Consider the following 16,287-nt stretch of genomic DNA (forward strand, 5'->3'; position numbering starts at 1 on the left):
AGTGGAAAAGTGCGCACGTGCAACCGGCCACCGCCGCGACCGCTCACAGCCCACCACCCCCCCCCCCCCCGAGCCGTAAACAACCCGGGGCCTCACCGTCTGTCCCCGTCCGGAGAACACGGTGGTGACGGCCTTGCTCTTGGAGGTGGGGCGCAGCACACGGCCCGCCTTGAGCTCCTGCAGCAGCGCGTCGTTGGGCCCCGGCGACTGCATGTTGAACACGGGCATGCTGGCTGCGCGGGGGGGCGGGGGGGGGGGGGGCGCAGGACAAGGGGGGGGGGGCACAAATAAGAGGAGGGAACGATTCATGGGAACTCGAGTGCGACACAGCCCTCGCGTGAACGCGTGGCGGCGTTCACGCCACAGCTCCGTTGTGGCTGTGACGCGGTTCAAGAGATATTAGTCGGGGTATCTGTGAATGGATCGCGCTGGGTGGGACGGTTGCCCAGAGGTCAGAGTGCTGAGCCAGATTTCAACTGCGAGTTGATGGTCTCAACGACAAAAATCGCGTGAAATTTGGTTCCGCACTTAATTGTGGCGATAATGTCAGCCCTCTATCAGTTTGGCTGTCACGTGACGAATCTCACACTCACACTGCAGAGCAGGTGGCAGAGAATTGCCCTCCGCTGTGTGCGCGGTGGACTAGAGGTCACTTGAAGAAGAAGGGATCTCAGAGGTAGCTCTGTGATATCCGCTTCCGTGAGCCAGGGCCACATCGCTCGTGATAAATAAACAATAAAGTCGGTAGAACATTTTGCCAAATCATTGACACGTCTTTCCATGACCGCCGGTGCGCAACGGCGGGGAGGGGGCCGGGGTTGGGGGGTGGGTGGTGTGGGGTGGGGGGGCCTTACACGAAGAGGAGGAGGAGCGGCGTGACGACGAGCCGCACGTCTCCTCCATGCTGCCGCTGCTCAGGCTGCTGCCGGGCCGCGGCCACGCCGAGCGGACGCCGTTTTCCGTCATCAGTGGCGGCAGCGGCGGCGGCGGCGGCGGCGGCGGGGGGGGCGCCGGCACGCCGGGGGGCGGCGGGATGTCGGAGTCGAAATCCGCGACGGTCGCGGAGCCCGGGGCGAAGGCCTCCCTGCCGTCGGCGCGATCGCCGCCCGGGACGTCCGGACGCTCGTCGGCCGTCGTCGGCACACGGGCGTCGGGAGGGGTGGCCGGCGGAGGGTGGCTCGGAGGGGCCGGGATTTTGGCGAAGGGCGTGATGGTGGCGGCGGCGTGGAAGGTGGAGAGCTTAGAAGCGGAGGCGGCGGGCTTTGCCGTCGAGCCGGGGCCTGCGCGAGGCGCCCCGTGAACGGTCACCGGCACCCCGTCCGCCGACTCTCCCTGCGTCACCTCCATCCACTGCTGGGAGAGGGACGCCCGCTTGCCAGCGGAGGGCTGCTGGGCAGCACGCGGGCACGGAGGGGGGGGGGGGGCCGAGACGGCCACGTTAGCGGTGGCACCGCACGCGTGTGCCCGCGGGGGGAGGGGGTCGGGCCGCTGGGCCGTGTACACGCCGCTCACTCCAGATGCGTTTTTGGGTGCTTCCGCGTTTTCGTTGGGCGCGACGTTTTGCTCCGCACGCCGGGAGCTTCATCCAGCAACCGAATTCACGAACTGAAGTTGCCTGTGATTAGAATCACGTCCTCAAGTACAGCAGCGAATTGATGGTCGTCTCAGCCCGGTCACCGATGACTGCACAGAAAGCACATTCTTTTTTTGGTTTTGCCCTAATTTTCTATTAAATTCCAGCTTTGAGAAATAAATATCGGTTTAACAGTCACACAATGAACACTACTCTCATATGCAGAGCGGGTGAGAACACTCCGCCTTCTGCTGCGTGCGGCGTGTGGACCGGAGGTTCGCCAAGGGATGTCAGACGCAGCTCTGTGATATCCACTTCCACTGGCCGTAAGCGGATATCGAAGAGTGCCAGCGCTGTGCGAGCATTCCGAATCGATGGGTCGGCTCTTGGCATAACGTCGACAGCACAATCGGGATACAACCGAGCACAAGATTTCGTAAAAAAAAACACAATCCATGGGCTCCTGGACTCGCGCGGATCGAACTCGGTAAAACAGTTTCCGGGACAAGTTCAAATAATCGTCACCGGTGTTGGTGGCCGTGAGCGGGTATTCGAACTCGGGTCGCCGGGTTCGTAGCGCAGCGCGCTAACGACTACACTACCGCTCCCCATGATAATCGTCACACACACACACCACAACAACAACAACCGCCATTCGCCACTAAGTGGCGGTGACGTCACCACGACGCTTGTGCCAGGCCATGTGCACCTTGAGGCCACGTGAAGTGTCACCTTTCCGTTGAGCTTGGCGGCGGCGGCGGTGGCGGCGTCCTCCTCGGCGCCGTTTTTCCGCTCCAGCTCCTGCTTCTCGCGGCTCGCCTGGATGCGGCTGAGTGTCCGCGGCTTCTGGAAGCCAGGGATGCGGCGGAGGCGCGCTTGCTCGAGCACCGCCGGCGTGAGCTGCGGCGGGAGGGGGCCGAGGAGCCAAGCGGTCAGAGTCCACGCGGCGGCGCACGGCCGACGGCGTTGCCAAGGGCTGGCGGCGCCGGGCGAATTCCTCAACTCCCGCCCCGCGCTGCCTTCGTCATCGTCCACCCAGCGGCTTGCGCAGACCGGGACGTGCGTGGTGGGGTGAAAGTGTGGGTATAGACCCCACCGCCACCCCAATAGCAAACACAACTGGCCAGAATGGAAGAGGAGGCCAAAGTACCCTATCTCTCCACTAGGAGGGGCTCTCTCTCTCTCTCGAGCTCATCTCAGTGGAAACCCCCCGCCAGCCAGCTCTGGCGTGAGTGAGCAATTGCAGGGCCGCGCCTTCATTTAGATGTTGCAAAACGGCAATGATTGGCACGTGGCTTTCAAAAGTACACACACGAAGGGAAAGATCCCACCCCCTCTCTCATAGCCTTAACAGACTGTGGGGCAAGTGCTGTTCGCGAGTAGCGCTTTTGAAGGCCTGCACGACACACGAGGGGGTGGGTGGCCAGCACCACGCCTTGGCCACACACACAGCCACACACACGCACGCATTCTAGGTATTTTTTAATACATTGTCTTGTCACCTTTGGGGGCTTAACTATGGCGTTCATTTATGGTGGTGGAGGTGCTGGGGGCATGTGGTAGCCAGTGGGAGGGAGGGGAGAGCGGTGGTGCAGCGGTTAGCGCTACGCTGCGCAAAGAACCCGGCTGACCCGAGTTCGATTCCCACTCACGGCACAACACCAGTGACGAATATCTGAACCGGTCCTGGGCCTCCCCTAGGTCGACTCAGCCTCAAATGAGTACTTGGTGCGGTGTGTAAACATCGCCACGAGGGAGACACAGGCTGACCACCCACCCCCTCGTGTGCCGAGCTGGCCTTCATAGGTGCCACTCGCTAACAGAACTACCCCCAACAGTCTGTCAAGGATACACGGGGGATCTTTGGGGATGTGGTACTTGGAGGGAGAGAGGGGGTGGGGTTCGTGGGGGGTAGGGGGGGCAGGGGGCGGTGGGGGGGTTTGTGCTGGGGCTGACCTGGCAAGTTCTGCAGAGGAATGCGCACAGGGCCAAGGTACGAACGCCCACGCCCGAGCCGTCCATTCAGACGCGACGCAGCGCTCGACACCCATATCGTGTTCGCCTGTACAGCCGCCAAGCGCGAAAGCCGTCCCCGAGCGCAGTTCCGAAACCGAGCGAGGTTGCGTTTGTTTCACAAATGAGGAAGACTCGGCGTTGCGCAATGGTGGGAGATCGATGAGAAGGTAGAGGCGCGGGCCCTGCAATTGCCCACTTTCACGCCACTGATGGTGGAACCAACCCCCCACCAGAAACGACTGACAAAGGGAGCTCGAGAGAGAGAGAGAGAGAGACCCCTCCTCCTCCGCAGGGTATTTTTGGTCTACTCTTCCGCGCCGGCCAAATGTCTTTGAAGTTGTGGGACCTACCCACACTTGACCCCACCGCCACACGTGACCGGCCGATAAACCTAACCGCGGTGAAGTCAATGTACACCGCCGGGCGAATCGAGGCGGTGGGGATTGCAGAGATTAACCCCCCCCCCCCCCGCCCCCCCCCCAATGTTTGAACTGCCGCGTTTGGGGATCGAGTCCAAGCGTCCACCGAGCCAACCGATAAATCGCGGTGGCGTGTGTGCGATATAGCGCTGATTTGCATGCGCGTGCGTTTGCGAGTGTGTTCGTGTAAACATCAAGCACCGCCACTGGGGAGGTGCGGCGTGTAAACATCTCCACTGGGGAGGTGCGGTGCGCAAACATCGCCACTGGGGAGACAAAGGCGGCCGGGCGTGGCCGCTGCCCACCCACCGCTTTGTGTGCCCTGCCCTGCTGGCTCTCACTGACATTGGGTGAAAAAAAATTACGTACGATGCAGGAACCTCCGAACAATGATTCATTCTATCGAGTGAAGGCCATCCTCGGTCAATGAGTAATTTCCTGCGATTTGTGCTTCTTCTACCCATCGACCGAGACCTCGACGATGCCACTCGCCGCCGCGATTACCGCCCCCAGAATCTCACCCACATCCAGGAGGGCACTTGGCGGGCAGCGAGCGACTACGCGGGCGTCCACAATGAGCGGCTGAGCGGAGACCCGATCATCGCACCTCCTGGCGTCGACATTCCTCGAATTCGCCGGAGTTCGCATCAACCGCCGCGTGGGGATATATCTCCTTCACGAATGGGACATTTAAGGCAAGCCTTAAAATGTTGCAGAGACTCATAGAGATACATAGAGACTCAGAGATACGTAGAGACCCATAGAGATGCATAGAAACTCACGAGATACATTAGATATACATAGAGACATATAGAGATATACATACAAACCCATCGAGATACAGAGACACGCAGAGAGATACATAGAGACCCATAGAGATGAATTAAAGACAAGCCACACTCGTGCGAATGTGGTCATGCGACCCAAACTGTGGACCACAGACTAAACCACTGCGGTCTGCGGAGGAGGAAGAACAGCGACACGACACGAACTCTCCCTGCTGAAGCCCTCTCGTCGTGGTTCCTAGCAGCAGCAGCAGACGTTGGCATCGAGCTCCTGAAACGTCTTGCTGCTGATGCTGCTGCCATTAGCACGCGCAGGAATACCAACATATGGAACGATTATATCTGTGGTCAATTTAAAACCGCACCGACAGCTCACGCAAGACGGTTCGATTCCGCGACGGAGACTCACGTTTTGTCCGTGTCGGCTGAAGCTTGCGCCGCAGCAGACTGACCCTACCCCTCATGGATGTCGCAAACGCAGATGACGACGATGACAATGAAGGAATAATAATAAGAGGTGGCGAGAGAGAGAGGCACGCTCGGCGCACCAGGAATTTAGAAAGAATGCCGTCGGGGGCGTCAAAATGCACCCAGATCGTAAGCCGTAAAGGCCACGGAAGTAGCCCCGGGCTTTGAGGAGGAGGAGGAGGATGATGAGGAGGCAGGTGAGCAATGGAATGCACGGTGCTATTGTTTTAACTGCTCGCAGGAATAATACCGACCGATAATTTTGTGATGTGGTATTCACGACATTCCTATACAACGCAGGGCCATCACTCAGGCGCTGTGCTGATAGTCGGTCAAGTCGAAGATGAAAAACTTTCCAGCGGTGAGCGGCTGCGGTCATCCAGAACAGACACCGTGCAACGCATAACGACGTAGTGCCCTATCGACACACACGAAGGAGGAGACATCATCGCAGAGATACACTCCGCTGCTCCGGACGCCGTTGTCGGGGCTTGACCACCTGGATGTCAAGTTGTCGTCGTTGCTCCACGTCCACATCGGCAGCCCACGCGAAAGAAGATGTCGGTGAGTTATAGGCGGCGATGTGCCTAATGTGTCAAACCAATTAGCAGCGTCGCACCCTGCTGGCGGATGATATCCGCGTGTCGTTTCCGGTGTAATTTCGTCGACTTTTGCCAAATTGAGACCGTGACGTAGTCACACAAACACGGCCGACCCGTTTTGGACATCGTCACGGGGGGCTCTGTTGATGTCCACTGGGAAACTGACGACCTACAGTTATATTGACTTATTTACGGTTAACACCACGGGAATGACCTACACTAAAACTATTAACTATTTTTTTTACCAGGTAGTGCCCACTGGGCTATAAAGCTCTTTTTCAGAAGCGACCCGGCCACAAATGATAGCCCAACGAAGTGGCTTATCATGTGGACATTCATAGTGGCAGCCAAATGCTCTGATCGCGTGTTTCTTAAATGTGGAGGGAAAACCCGGAGGACCCGGAGAAAAATCAACGCCACCACGGGGAGAGAGACACGCACACTACAAATATACAGCAGGCGTGAAGGGTCGGGATCGAATTCACGACCTCCTGCATACCAGGCGAGGTAGTTAACATCTCGCCAGGAGGGGGGCATGGGACGGTTGCCCTGCAGGAGCGCAATACTGATATATGCGAGGTGTGAGCTTTGCCTTCGTTGTTGTTGCAGGTAAACTGCCACTTGATATGGCGGCATTTCGAAAAATTGCTGTCATACCAACATGTTCAGATGATTGACGTCTGTATGGGACACCTGTGTTATTTCCTCTAAGTGTTGCAAAATCTAGATTTATTTTGGTACTTTTGCCGAACACCACCAGTTATATATTTATTTCCCCTATATATATACACATTCAGAATGTCCTGCTGCAGAGTTCATGGATTCTGGACGTGTGCGGTTAAAATGCCGAGAAACAGAAAAAAAAACAAAGATCCCCATTATTGTACCTCATTTATCGCCCCCCTCCCCTCCATCGAAGGGATGACAAGTTCATCGTGCAGCAGGTATTTGACTTCGCAAACCTTTCCGATGGCGAGCCCTTGAGCCACCGGGCGAGTTCACAGGTGAACGCGGCTTCCCCTTGCTGTGGTGAACCAGGGCGACCCGCCTCATTCATTCTCGGAAGTTCGAACCTCTCCTTCTCATAACGAGGGGTGTGAACGCTCACGCCGCCTCGATCCGTTTCACGCAAATCGTAAAATAGGTCAGCGACGTGGGCCCGCTCGTGTTGCGCGCACCGAAACGGACCCACGGCTGCAGCTGGGGCGCCAATCTTCCCACGCGGCACGATTCAGCAAACAATTTGCGTGCGACTAGAAAATCCAAATTGAGTGCAACCCGACTCCGCTGTATTCTCTCGTTCGCATTGTGTTTACCTGCTGCAAATACCCCCCCCCCCCCACCACTTAGCCATGCGTGTGATGGGTTAAGCCTGCGCAGCCGCTGTATCCCTCCACACACGCGGCTCGGGTATCACCGACACCACGAGTGGGTGTTTCGGGTGGGCCGGTGCTAAGAATTGTGTTTTTTTAGTGCACGATCAGTTGCATGCAACCGAGTTGCTACCGAGTTCCATGCAACTGATCAGTCGGATGTGAACTGCGATGACAACACGTGCCGGGGAATTTTTGCACGTTGCTGCAATTGGTCACCAAACGTCTTGAGGCGTCTTGCCGAGGGCCACGACTTCGAGACACAGCCGAGCACGTGACCCTGGCAGAGGCTTTGACGGCGGCCTGGGGATCAATTCGGCGAAATAAAGCGACGGCGGACGGGAGCAGGGCGGGGTGACTTTTGGAAAACTGAATTTGTTTTTCGAAAAGTAACGCAGCAATGGGACTCAGGAGAAAGATGTTTAATCAGTGCATAGTAAGCACCTGGTATGACAAAATCTATCCGAATCAGCGAAAGCCTCCAGCAAGTCACGTGACTTCCGTGTGGCCACGCCCACTCTGAGTCCCACACTGCCGCCCGCTACGAGAACAGACGCCGTTCCTCCGTGCAGCTCACTTGCGCTCGCTCCTTCCCGCTCACCTGCTCATCCTCTCCTCCCTCTCCTGTCATCATCATCGCTGCCGCCCTCTCATCCACAGCATATTGGCCCGGTCATTCCTTCTCCCCTCTTTTTTTTTACGATCAGTGGAAACAAGAAGATGCTCGGTGTAGTCGGCACTTTGCTTCGTTCATCATTTCGTAATTTTTTTTTTCACTTTGCTTGATGTAAACCCCCACCTCTCGCTCACTCTCTCGCGCACTCTCTCGGTCACTCTCTCGGTCACTCTCTCGCTCACTCTCGTTCTGCACGCAGCCCTTCTCGCAGTCCGACGGCCTCCGACGGGTAGCTCATATCAGCATGCAGAGCTCCCCGTCACTTCTCCCCTCTCCTCCTCCTCCCCTTTCTCCTATCGTCCTACTGGTCACCTGGCACCATGCCCTCTCCTCTCTTTGTCTGTCTTGAGTACCTCTTTCCGCGGTGTGCCACGGGTAAAAAACAGGAAGTTGCGGCTCAGAAACGCGATCACGAATGAATTAAAGTTGGAAAAAAAAGAACAGCAACAGAAAAAGACGGAGCGATGCTCTCCGGGCACGATTACACCGAGGGGCAGAAGAGCGCCTTGGGATGAGCGAACGAACCCAGGTCTCGGAGCCGCGACAATTCACGGAGACGTCGCCACAAGGGACGGTGGTCGAGAATAACGAGAGCCGAGTGGCAGCCGAGGAATGGAATGGGGTGGTGGGGGCATCAACTCGTAAATCAACGCGCGTGGTGGAAAGGGGGGGGGATCTCAGTCACAGCGCGAGATCGTGAGGGATGGTGGGCGCCTTGGGGAGGTCTTCAAGCGGAATTGGAATGACCGCCGCTGACGACGACGGCTGTTGACTCAGAATGAGTTCACGCCACACTCGGCTGGTTTTGTTTGCAATCTCCGCAACTGTGGTATTTTGCTGCTCATATGCAGCAAGGTGATTTTTTGTTTTACCTGTGCCTTTCTCTGCAAACTGTCTGTTCCCTGAGCTATGAATAGAGGGTGTGTGTATGTGCGTGGCGCAGTCGTTATGCTTGTGCCTCACAGCAACAGGGAAATGGGTTCGATTTCCCAAACCGGGCGCCTTGCTATGCTGTTGTTCTGCAAGGTGTGCGTAGCGTGAGTTTGTATGCTCGCCGTCTGTTTTGCAGGGTGTACGTGAGTGTGCGAGCGTGTAGAGTTGGTATGTTCTCCACCTATGCTGCATGTATTCTCCTCCGGGTTTTGCCGGTTCCCCTTCGGATAGCTAAAAAAAGTAAGACGTTGTAACTGGTATTGGCCAAAACATCGTGGTACTGAAGATGTACTTACAACTTACTCAGCTGGGATCACGCAGCAGCAGCAAGCTCACCCCTTCATGCAAAAACTTGAGTCTTGAGACTCGGTGAGTTGTCTCTAGGCAAGCACGCGTGATGATGGTGATCATGATGATGACCGCAATGACTATTTGTGTGAAGAGCAATGCGAATGGAAATAATCTTACACGTGCTTTCAGAGTGAATCACTGGTTGAGCCATGATCTCTAAGCACACATCAGTGTTGAATGTTTGAGTGTGGTGATAGTACAGAAGGGTGTATGCATCCCCGTTTGTTAATCCACAGTTGACTAACAATAGCCTCTATTTTATAAAGCGCCTTTCATATTGAAATATTTCAAAGCGCCGTAAATTAAAAAAATAAATCCACAAGAGGTTTTTTTTGGTTAGATCGCGTAAATATAAATGTGTCGTTAAACCGGCCACCACCCGACACAGCCAACTAGTAAGGTTTGTCACGTAAACAGAACGTGCCAATTCGTTACTAGTACGGCACTAACCGGTGTGTTGGAAAGCAAATCCACAACAAGTCTCGAGTCTAGATAAAATCTAAGATAAATTTAATGCCGATAATTATCACAACCTCAGCGACTACTCTGGACATTCCAATAATACGAAGAACTATGATGAATGCGAATTAATAATTGCAGAGTAATCCAATCAGACAACAAAGTTGCCTTTAAATATTAAGGTACAGGGAAAGCCTGCAGTAACACATGGGTGAGTTTGAAGGCGGTGATTTAAAAAGTGAAACAGACCGAGAAAAGGAATGATGCCCACCACTCCACGCCTCGCGGGCCGAGATATCTGACCATACTTCACCACGCTGGTCAGTGTGGGTTTGTGAAAGAGGGGGAGGGTAGGGGTGTGGAATGTAACCCAAGACCGGTTCAGATGCTAGCCACGAACGGGAATCAACCTCAGGTGGCTTGGTGTATGGTGGTGCAGTGCGCTAACCACTGCGCCGCCACTCCTCCACTCGGTTCGGGAAATCGACGCGTTAACAAAAAGGTTCATGCGAAGCTGCCGGGAACCCATCGCAGTCACTGCAATCTCTGGATTACAAGACGCTTCGGAGAGTCAAGACGCACCGCCACAGACCGTGCGCACGGCGTGAATCAAGTTCCATAAATGAGGTCACGCGCGCACACACAAGGACAAGACAAAAGATCCCGCGTACAGCCGTAACAGGATGTAGGGTCAAGTTCTACGTGCGAGCACCTATGAAGGTCGACACGGCACACGACATAGTGGGTGCACCACGCCCGGCCGCCTTTGTTTCTCCAACGGCGCTGTTTAGGGGCCATCCATTTAGTAGGTACGCAAAAAACCTGTCAAAACTTGACGCCTCCCCCCTCCCTGTAGGCACGCGGACTTTTAACCCCCCCCCCCCACCTGCGTACGTTCGCTTGACGCACCCCCCCCCGAATCCTATAGAACGGCCGATATTTAATCCGCGCAGAAATGATCAAGGATTCATAATATTCACGTGTTTAAGCAAACAGATAGTCCACCGCCCGACTATCTAACTCATTTGAAGGCCAATGTAGACACATTATTATTATCGAGTCTTCACCCCCCCCCCGTTTCCTATGCGCACATTGTCAGTAGACCCCCCCATACACCTACTCAACGGATGGCCCCTTACAAGACGCACCTCCAACTTATAATCCAGAAAACAAATCACAAAACAACGCTGTCAATTGCCATCAGCCACACTCCATTCCTTCTGGAAGCGCATCATTTAGGCCGGAAGACCGCCGGCGGCATCGCTTCAAAGACGGTTTCGACTCTCAGTGTCTCATCAGCGGAGTCGGCCTCGGCTTGACCCGATGCCTGCTGGTGGCACCTCCAGACGGCGAAACCTCCCTACCTCCGCAGGACGCGCCTGGACAGCACTATTATGAGGGGCACTAACATCACCACCATCATCATCATATTATATTGCTCGCTCCCTTACCTTGCCGTTGTGCACTCTATGAGCGCGCCCACTGATTGTCGAGGAAGCGGCGGTAATAACACGGGGAGAGAGAGGGTGGAGGTGGGGAGAGAGGGGGAGGTGGAGAGGGGGGGTGAAGAGAGAGGGGGGGGGTGAAGAGAGAGGGGAGATTGAGAGGGTGGGAGGTCTCGCCAACTAGTTTTACTTTTCTCGCGCGGTGACGTCAGGCACGCACTATAAATAGAGTCTAATCACAGCGCCACGGCCTCACCTGTAACCACTCCCAGGGCAGGTGCCATTGGAGGAGAGGGTGTTTGCATTGCTGCCCAATCGTATCCACACAGGTGTGCGTGAGTGTGTGCGTGAGTGTGAGTCAGTGTGTGAGTGTGTGTGTGAGTGTGAGTCAGTGTGTGAGTGTGTGGGTGTGAGTGTGTGTGAGTGTGAGTGAGTGTGTGAGTGTGTGGGTGGAGCAGTAGTAGCGGTTAGCGCTCTGCGCTACGAACCTGGCGACACGGGTTCGATTCCCGCTCACGGCCAACACCAGTGACGATTATCTGAACCGGTCCTGGGCCTCCTCGAGGTCGACTCAGCTTCAAATGAGCACCCGGTGCGGTGTGTAAACATCGCCACTGGGGAGACAAAGGCGGCCAGGCGTGGTGCTGGCCACCCACCCCCTCGTGTGCCGTGCCGACCTTCAATAGGTGTTCGCTACCAGCACTTGCCCCAACAGCCGGTTAAGGCTATACGGGGGATCTTTGTCTTTGTGCGTGTGCAGTGTTAATCACGGGTGGGCGTGGTGGTTAGCGCTCTGCACTTTGAACCCTTGCAGGCGATTTCCACAGCTCTGATGTGAATGCCTGATGATGATGATGGTTGTTGTACCTGATAGCGAAACGTCGGACAACCGAATTGTTAAAGAATTGTGACATTACTCTCGAAATGCACCGGTAGTGCTGACACGGTAATACATGATCACGTTTGTTCATCACGTTAATTGGCTGTGTACACATTAGACTCACACTACACTCACATTACGTACAACCTACACTCCCCTCCGATTAGCACGGTGGGCTAGGTAAGGTGCGAAAGAAGTTCAACATACATACACACTGCACATGCACACCACACACACACACTTTATACAATACTAACAACACGCAAACGCTCCACCAGAGGTGAAGAATGGTTGGCATGGACCCCCCTTCACTCGTTCCCCCCCCCCCCCACCTGCTCTGCCAACAACACCATCAACCCACTGGTCAACCTTCACTCACTCGGTGTGGTCAACCTCTCGCCTCTCTTCCTTCTGCAGTGCAGCGTCTAAGTGACATTACAATAGCGATGGGGGGGGGGTGCAGGCGTGGGATGGCGGGGGAGGGAGATCTCATTTGGCAAGACTGCACCGCGAACAAAAGAGGCTTTTGCTTTTGCTTCTGAATAAGTCAAAACAAATAAAGGCACGGCTTCACGTTCGTAACACGCGTTGCTGCGTTTATCCTTCACTCCCAGATAGAGAGAAATAATGATTCAGAGAGAATGATTCAGAGAGAATGATTCAGAGAGAATGATTCAGAGAGAATGACTCAGAGAGAATGATTCAGAGAGAATGATTCAGAGAGAATGATTCAGAGAGAATGATTCAGGGAATCCACAGAACAAACAGGGCAGGAAGGAAGGCGGCCAGAACCGGCGCTACCGGTGATTTCACAAGCTCTGCGGTCCTACATTTGTTGGCCAACTCCATTCATAACGAGTCCTCTAAAACCCAAAAGTAGCCGGAGAAACTCCACGAGCGCGGGATGGGGGGTGACAGGAACACGCAGTCGCCGTACAGATGCAATACAGATCGCAATGAATCCTACGTGTTCCATTTGCGATCACAGCCTGCTTGTAAAGCCAAGAGATTTGGTGACCTCGCAGGCGCACGGACAGGGGAGTCCCAGGAACGCGCCGGTGACCCACCAACTCCTCGTTGCTGCCTCCACAGCACCGCCACTCCACGTGCAGCCCACGTGCGCCCTTTCCCGCACGTGCGCACGTCTGTTGAACTTCTTTCGCAGCCGCACGTAGCCCACCGTGCTGATCGGGGGCATCTGATCGGTGGCATGATACTCCGACTGATGCTCCTGCTGTTGTGGAGTGACTCATGCAGCCAGCTGTGGCTGCAGGGTTTGGTAGTACGTGTTGTTTACGTCGATTATTGTGAAAATTCGGTCACAGTTCCTATGATCGCTGTTTCATTGCTTTTATGGCTTTATTTTGGTGATTTTCGAAAAGTTTTTTGGTTTGGCCATGTTTGTTTGTTGTAGTACAGAGTTAGACTGATGGCCTTAATCTAAGTTGTCTTGTGGTTGTTGTTGTTTGACTTGCATCCCACTGGGATTTTGCACACAGTCTTGGTGTACGGTGCTTTTTCAGCAATATTTTGCTGTCTGTTCTTGGATTTTCTGTTTGCACATAGTCACTTTAAGATGTTTTCTTGTTCATGTTTTTGTTTTCTGTTTGTTGCGGTTGCACCCGATTCAAGAGCCGAATGGCTCACAGGGCTATACCTAATACATGAACTTGAACTTGAATCTAGCAGGTGGCACTGGTCAGCTCAGCACCACGTGATCCTGCAACCCAGCGCTGTGGAGGCAGCATCGATGGGTTGGTGGATGACCGCAGCTGTTGTTGTTATTGTTGTTATTGTTGTTGTTATTGTTGTTGTTATTGTTGTTGTTATTGTTGTTATTGTTGTTGTTATTGTTGTTATTGTTGTTGTTGTGAAACTCGCTTCGCGTGGGTGTCGAGGAGGCGCCACGCCCTGGCTCGCCTGGGAGATGTCGGCACAGCAACAATGTGGACTTCCATCTGTTCCATCTGCACGGGGATAGAGTGTTTCCCCCTCGACACGCGCGGGTTTTCTGTGGGTACTCCGGTTTGCTCCTACGTGTAGACACTCAGTTAGCCGACAACACCTTCATAAATTTCGATTTAATTAGAACACCTTCATATATAGAGGGCAGCAGAGCTTGGTGTGGGAGGAGGGAGATGCTGCCGGATCACTGCCAGGCTGCTGCCGCTGCCTTCCCCGCTCGTCTGCAATGCCTCCTCGCACCTCTGAGCCGTTCTCCGAGGCTCTGAGCCTCGTTCCCAGCCACGTTCAGGATCGCCCCGTGAGCTGAGCCTAAGCCCCTAAGTCGACAGCCAGCGACAACAAACGTGGCAGAGGTGGGGGCAAGTCTCGGTCTTTGGATTGCATTCGGTTATTATTATTTGTGTTATTTTTGTTGTCAAAACTACTCGAGTGGTAGCGCCTTACGCCGACGATCCCTATCAGCTTTCCGGAATAAACTGCGTGAGAAGTTGAGCCCTGCGCGTTAAACAGCTGCAGAAACCGCGGCGTGGAAACTGCCCGCTCGCTCGGTTTCTTCAGAGCCATTGTTACCACTTTTGTCTTTTCGGTACCAACGAGGGTGGCAAACGCTAACACTGTTTGTTTTAAAGCGCATCACCTCTAGGTCACAGCGGTGCATGATAGCAAGGTCCTCGTTGTAGCATTTTGATGAAACCCCCCCCCCCCCCCCATATAAATAAAGGGGTACAATAGTATGTACAATCCGTCTACAATATCGTTCTGATGTGATATAAAACATCCACGAAATATGAGAATACGCAGGGATAGTGTCCACACAACACGCGGTGATGCCCCGAGGCTTTCGGCCCACGTTGGAGGGGTGGCGACGCGCCCCCCCCCCCCCCCGGCGTTCAGCGCGTCCGTCGCTTGCCGTTGCAAGGGGTTTCATTCGAGCGGTTCGAATCTCAGCGGGGCGCCCTGGTTAACACTGCGAGTGTGGTGACCGCGACGCGACGCGCCGTCGGCTTCACGGCCGCTCGACAACGAGCAGCGGGCCCCTTTGTGTGCCTGACTCCACAAAAACACCTTTATTTATTTATGTATTGCTGCCACATTTCAAAAGCGACACCGCAAATGACCCAATTGAGATTGTACACACAGCAGCAGCAACAGCAGCAATGATCGCTCCCCTCCTAGCACACTGATGCCCCAAGTCACCCCAGCAAATGCGAGTCGTCAGCTGGCTAAAGAAAATAAACCCTGAAAATTGGACAACTTGGACACTTGCCCACGCTGGGGAGGAGCAGCGTTTTCGCTCGTGAGCATCGCCTGTTGTTGTCACTCGCCGACTCCGCCCCCTACTGAACATCTGTGACGAATAAAGAGCTTCGTAGCTCATCGGATTCCTCCAGTGGAACGAACTGAAAGTGTCGTCCAGTCTGTATCTGCGGGTTCTGACTCGACACACTTTGTGTTTCTCCCCACCACCGCCACCGCCACCACCATCGCCGCCACGCCAAACTTCCCTTTTCGTTTCTCGGCACCAAGGTTTTGCTGCTGTTGTTGTTGTTTCGCTTCCACGCGAGGTATGTTGAACTTCTTAGGGTCATTCTCACGTGTGGACAGGCACCGCACGACAAAGGGACCCACCAGATAACCTTCAACACCCCGCGAGGGCGAATGTTGTTGTTGTTGTTAGCGACCGCCGCCAGCACCACGTCGAGAAGACACGGAACAAAGACAAAGACCCCCCGTGTAGCCTGGACAGACTGTTGGGGAAAGTGCTGTTAGCGAGTTACACCTATGAAGGCTGGTACGGCACACGAGGGGGTAGGTGGCCAGCTCCACGCCCGACCGCATTTGTCTCTCCTAGTGGCGATGTATGCACACGGTACCAGGTACTCATTTGAGGCTGAGTCGACCTAGGGAAGAAGGCCCAGGACCGGTTCAGATAATTGTCACCGGCGCTGACCGTGAGCGGGAATCGAACGCGGGTCTCCTGGTGGGTTTTGTAGCGCAGCGCTACGCGTTAGACCACCGCTCCCCACGATGCACAAACGCACGCGCAAAATCAACACATTCCCGTACACACCACTAAGGATGCTCGCTTAGCACCAGTGGACTTGCAAGCCTTAGGCAGAGGTCGCCGGCTCGCATCGTTCTCCCGGAGCGGCAGCCGTGAGTGCAGACCACAGGTAGCCGGTGGGCAGGTTGCACGCGGTGGGGTAAAGTGTGAGTGATGGAAACTGGCTAGGCACGATACCTCGAGAGAGAGAGAGGGAGAAGTCGGGCTCTCGTCGTGAGAATTTAAGTTCACGAGCAGACTCAGCCTATCATCTCTCTGGCGGTTGGTAAAACGAGGA

General features: G+C 54.9%; 1 protein-coding gene across 1 annotated transcript in view; it reads right to left on the reverse strand.

Annotated features, from left to right (window-relative positions):
• The window catches only part of LOC144942874 (uncharacterized), a 39,478-nt gene that overhangs the window by 6,155 nt on the left and 17,036 nt on the right, over positions 1 to 16,287 (reverse strand). The window contains exons 3-5 of the mRNA XM_078869881.1: positions 2,306 to 2,473; positions 855 to 1,386; positions 97 to 233 (exon numbers count right to left, since the gene is read on the reverse strand). Coding sequence (XP_078726007.1) covers positions 97 to 233; positions 855 to 1,386; positions 2,306 to 2,473 — 837 coding nt within the window. The remainder of the gene's footprint in view (positions 1 to 96; positions 234 to 854; positions 1,387 to 2,305; positions 2,474 to 16,287) is intronic.

The sequence above is a fragment of the Lampetra fluviatilis genome, chromosome 28 (genome assembly GCF_964198595.1).
Source record: "Lampetra fluviatilis chromosome 28, kcLamFluv1.1, whole genome shotgun sequence".
NCBI lineage: Eukaryota > Metazoa > Chordata > Hyperoartia > Petromyzontiformes > Petromyzontidae > Lampetra > Lampetra fluviatilis.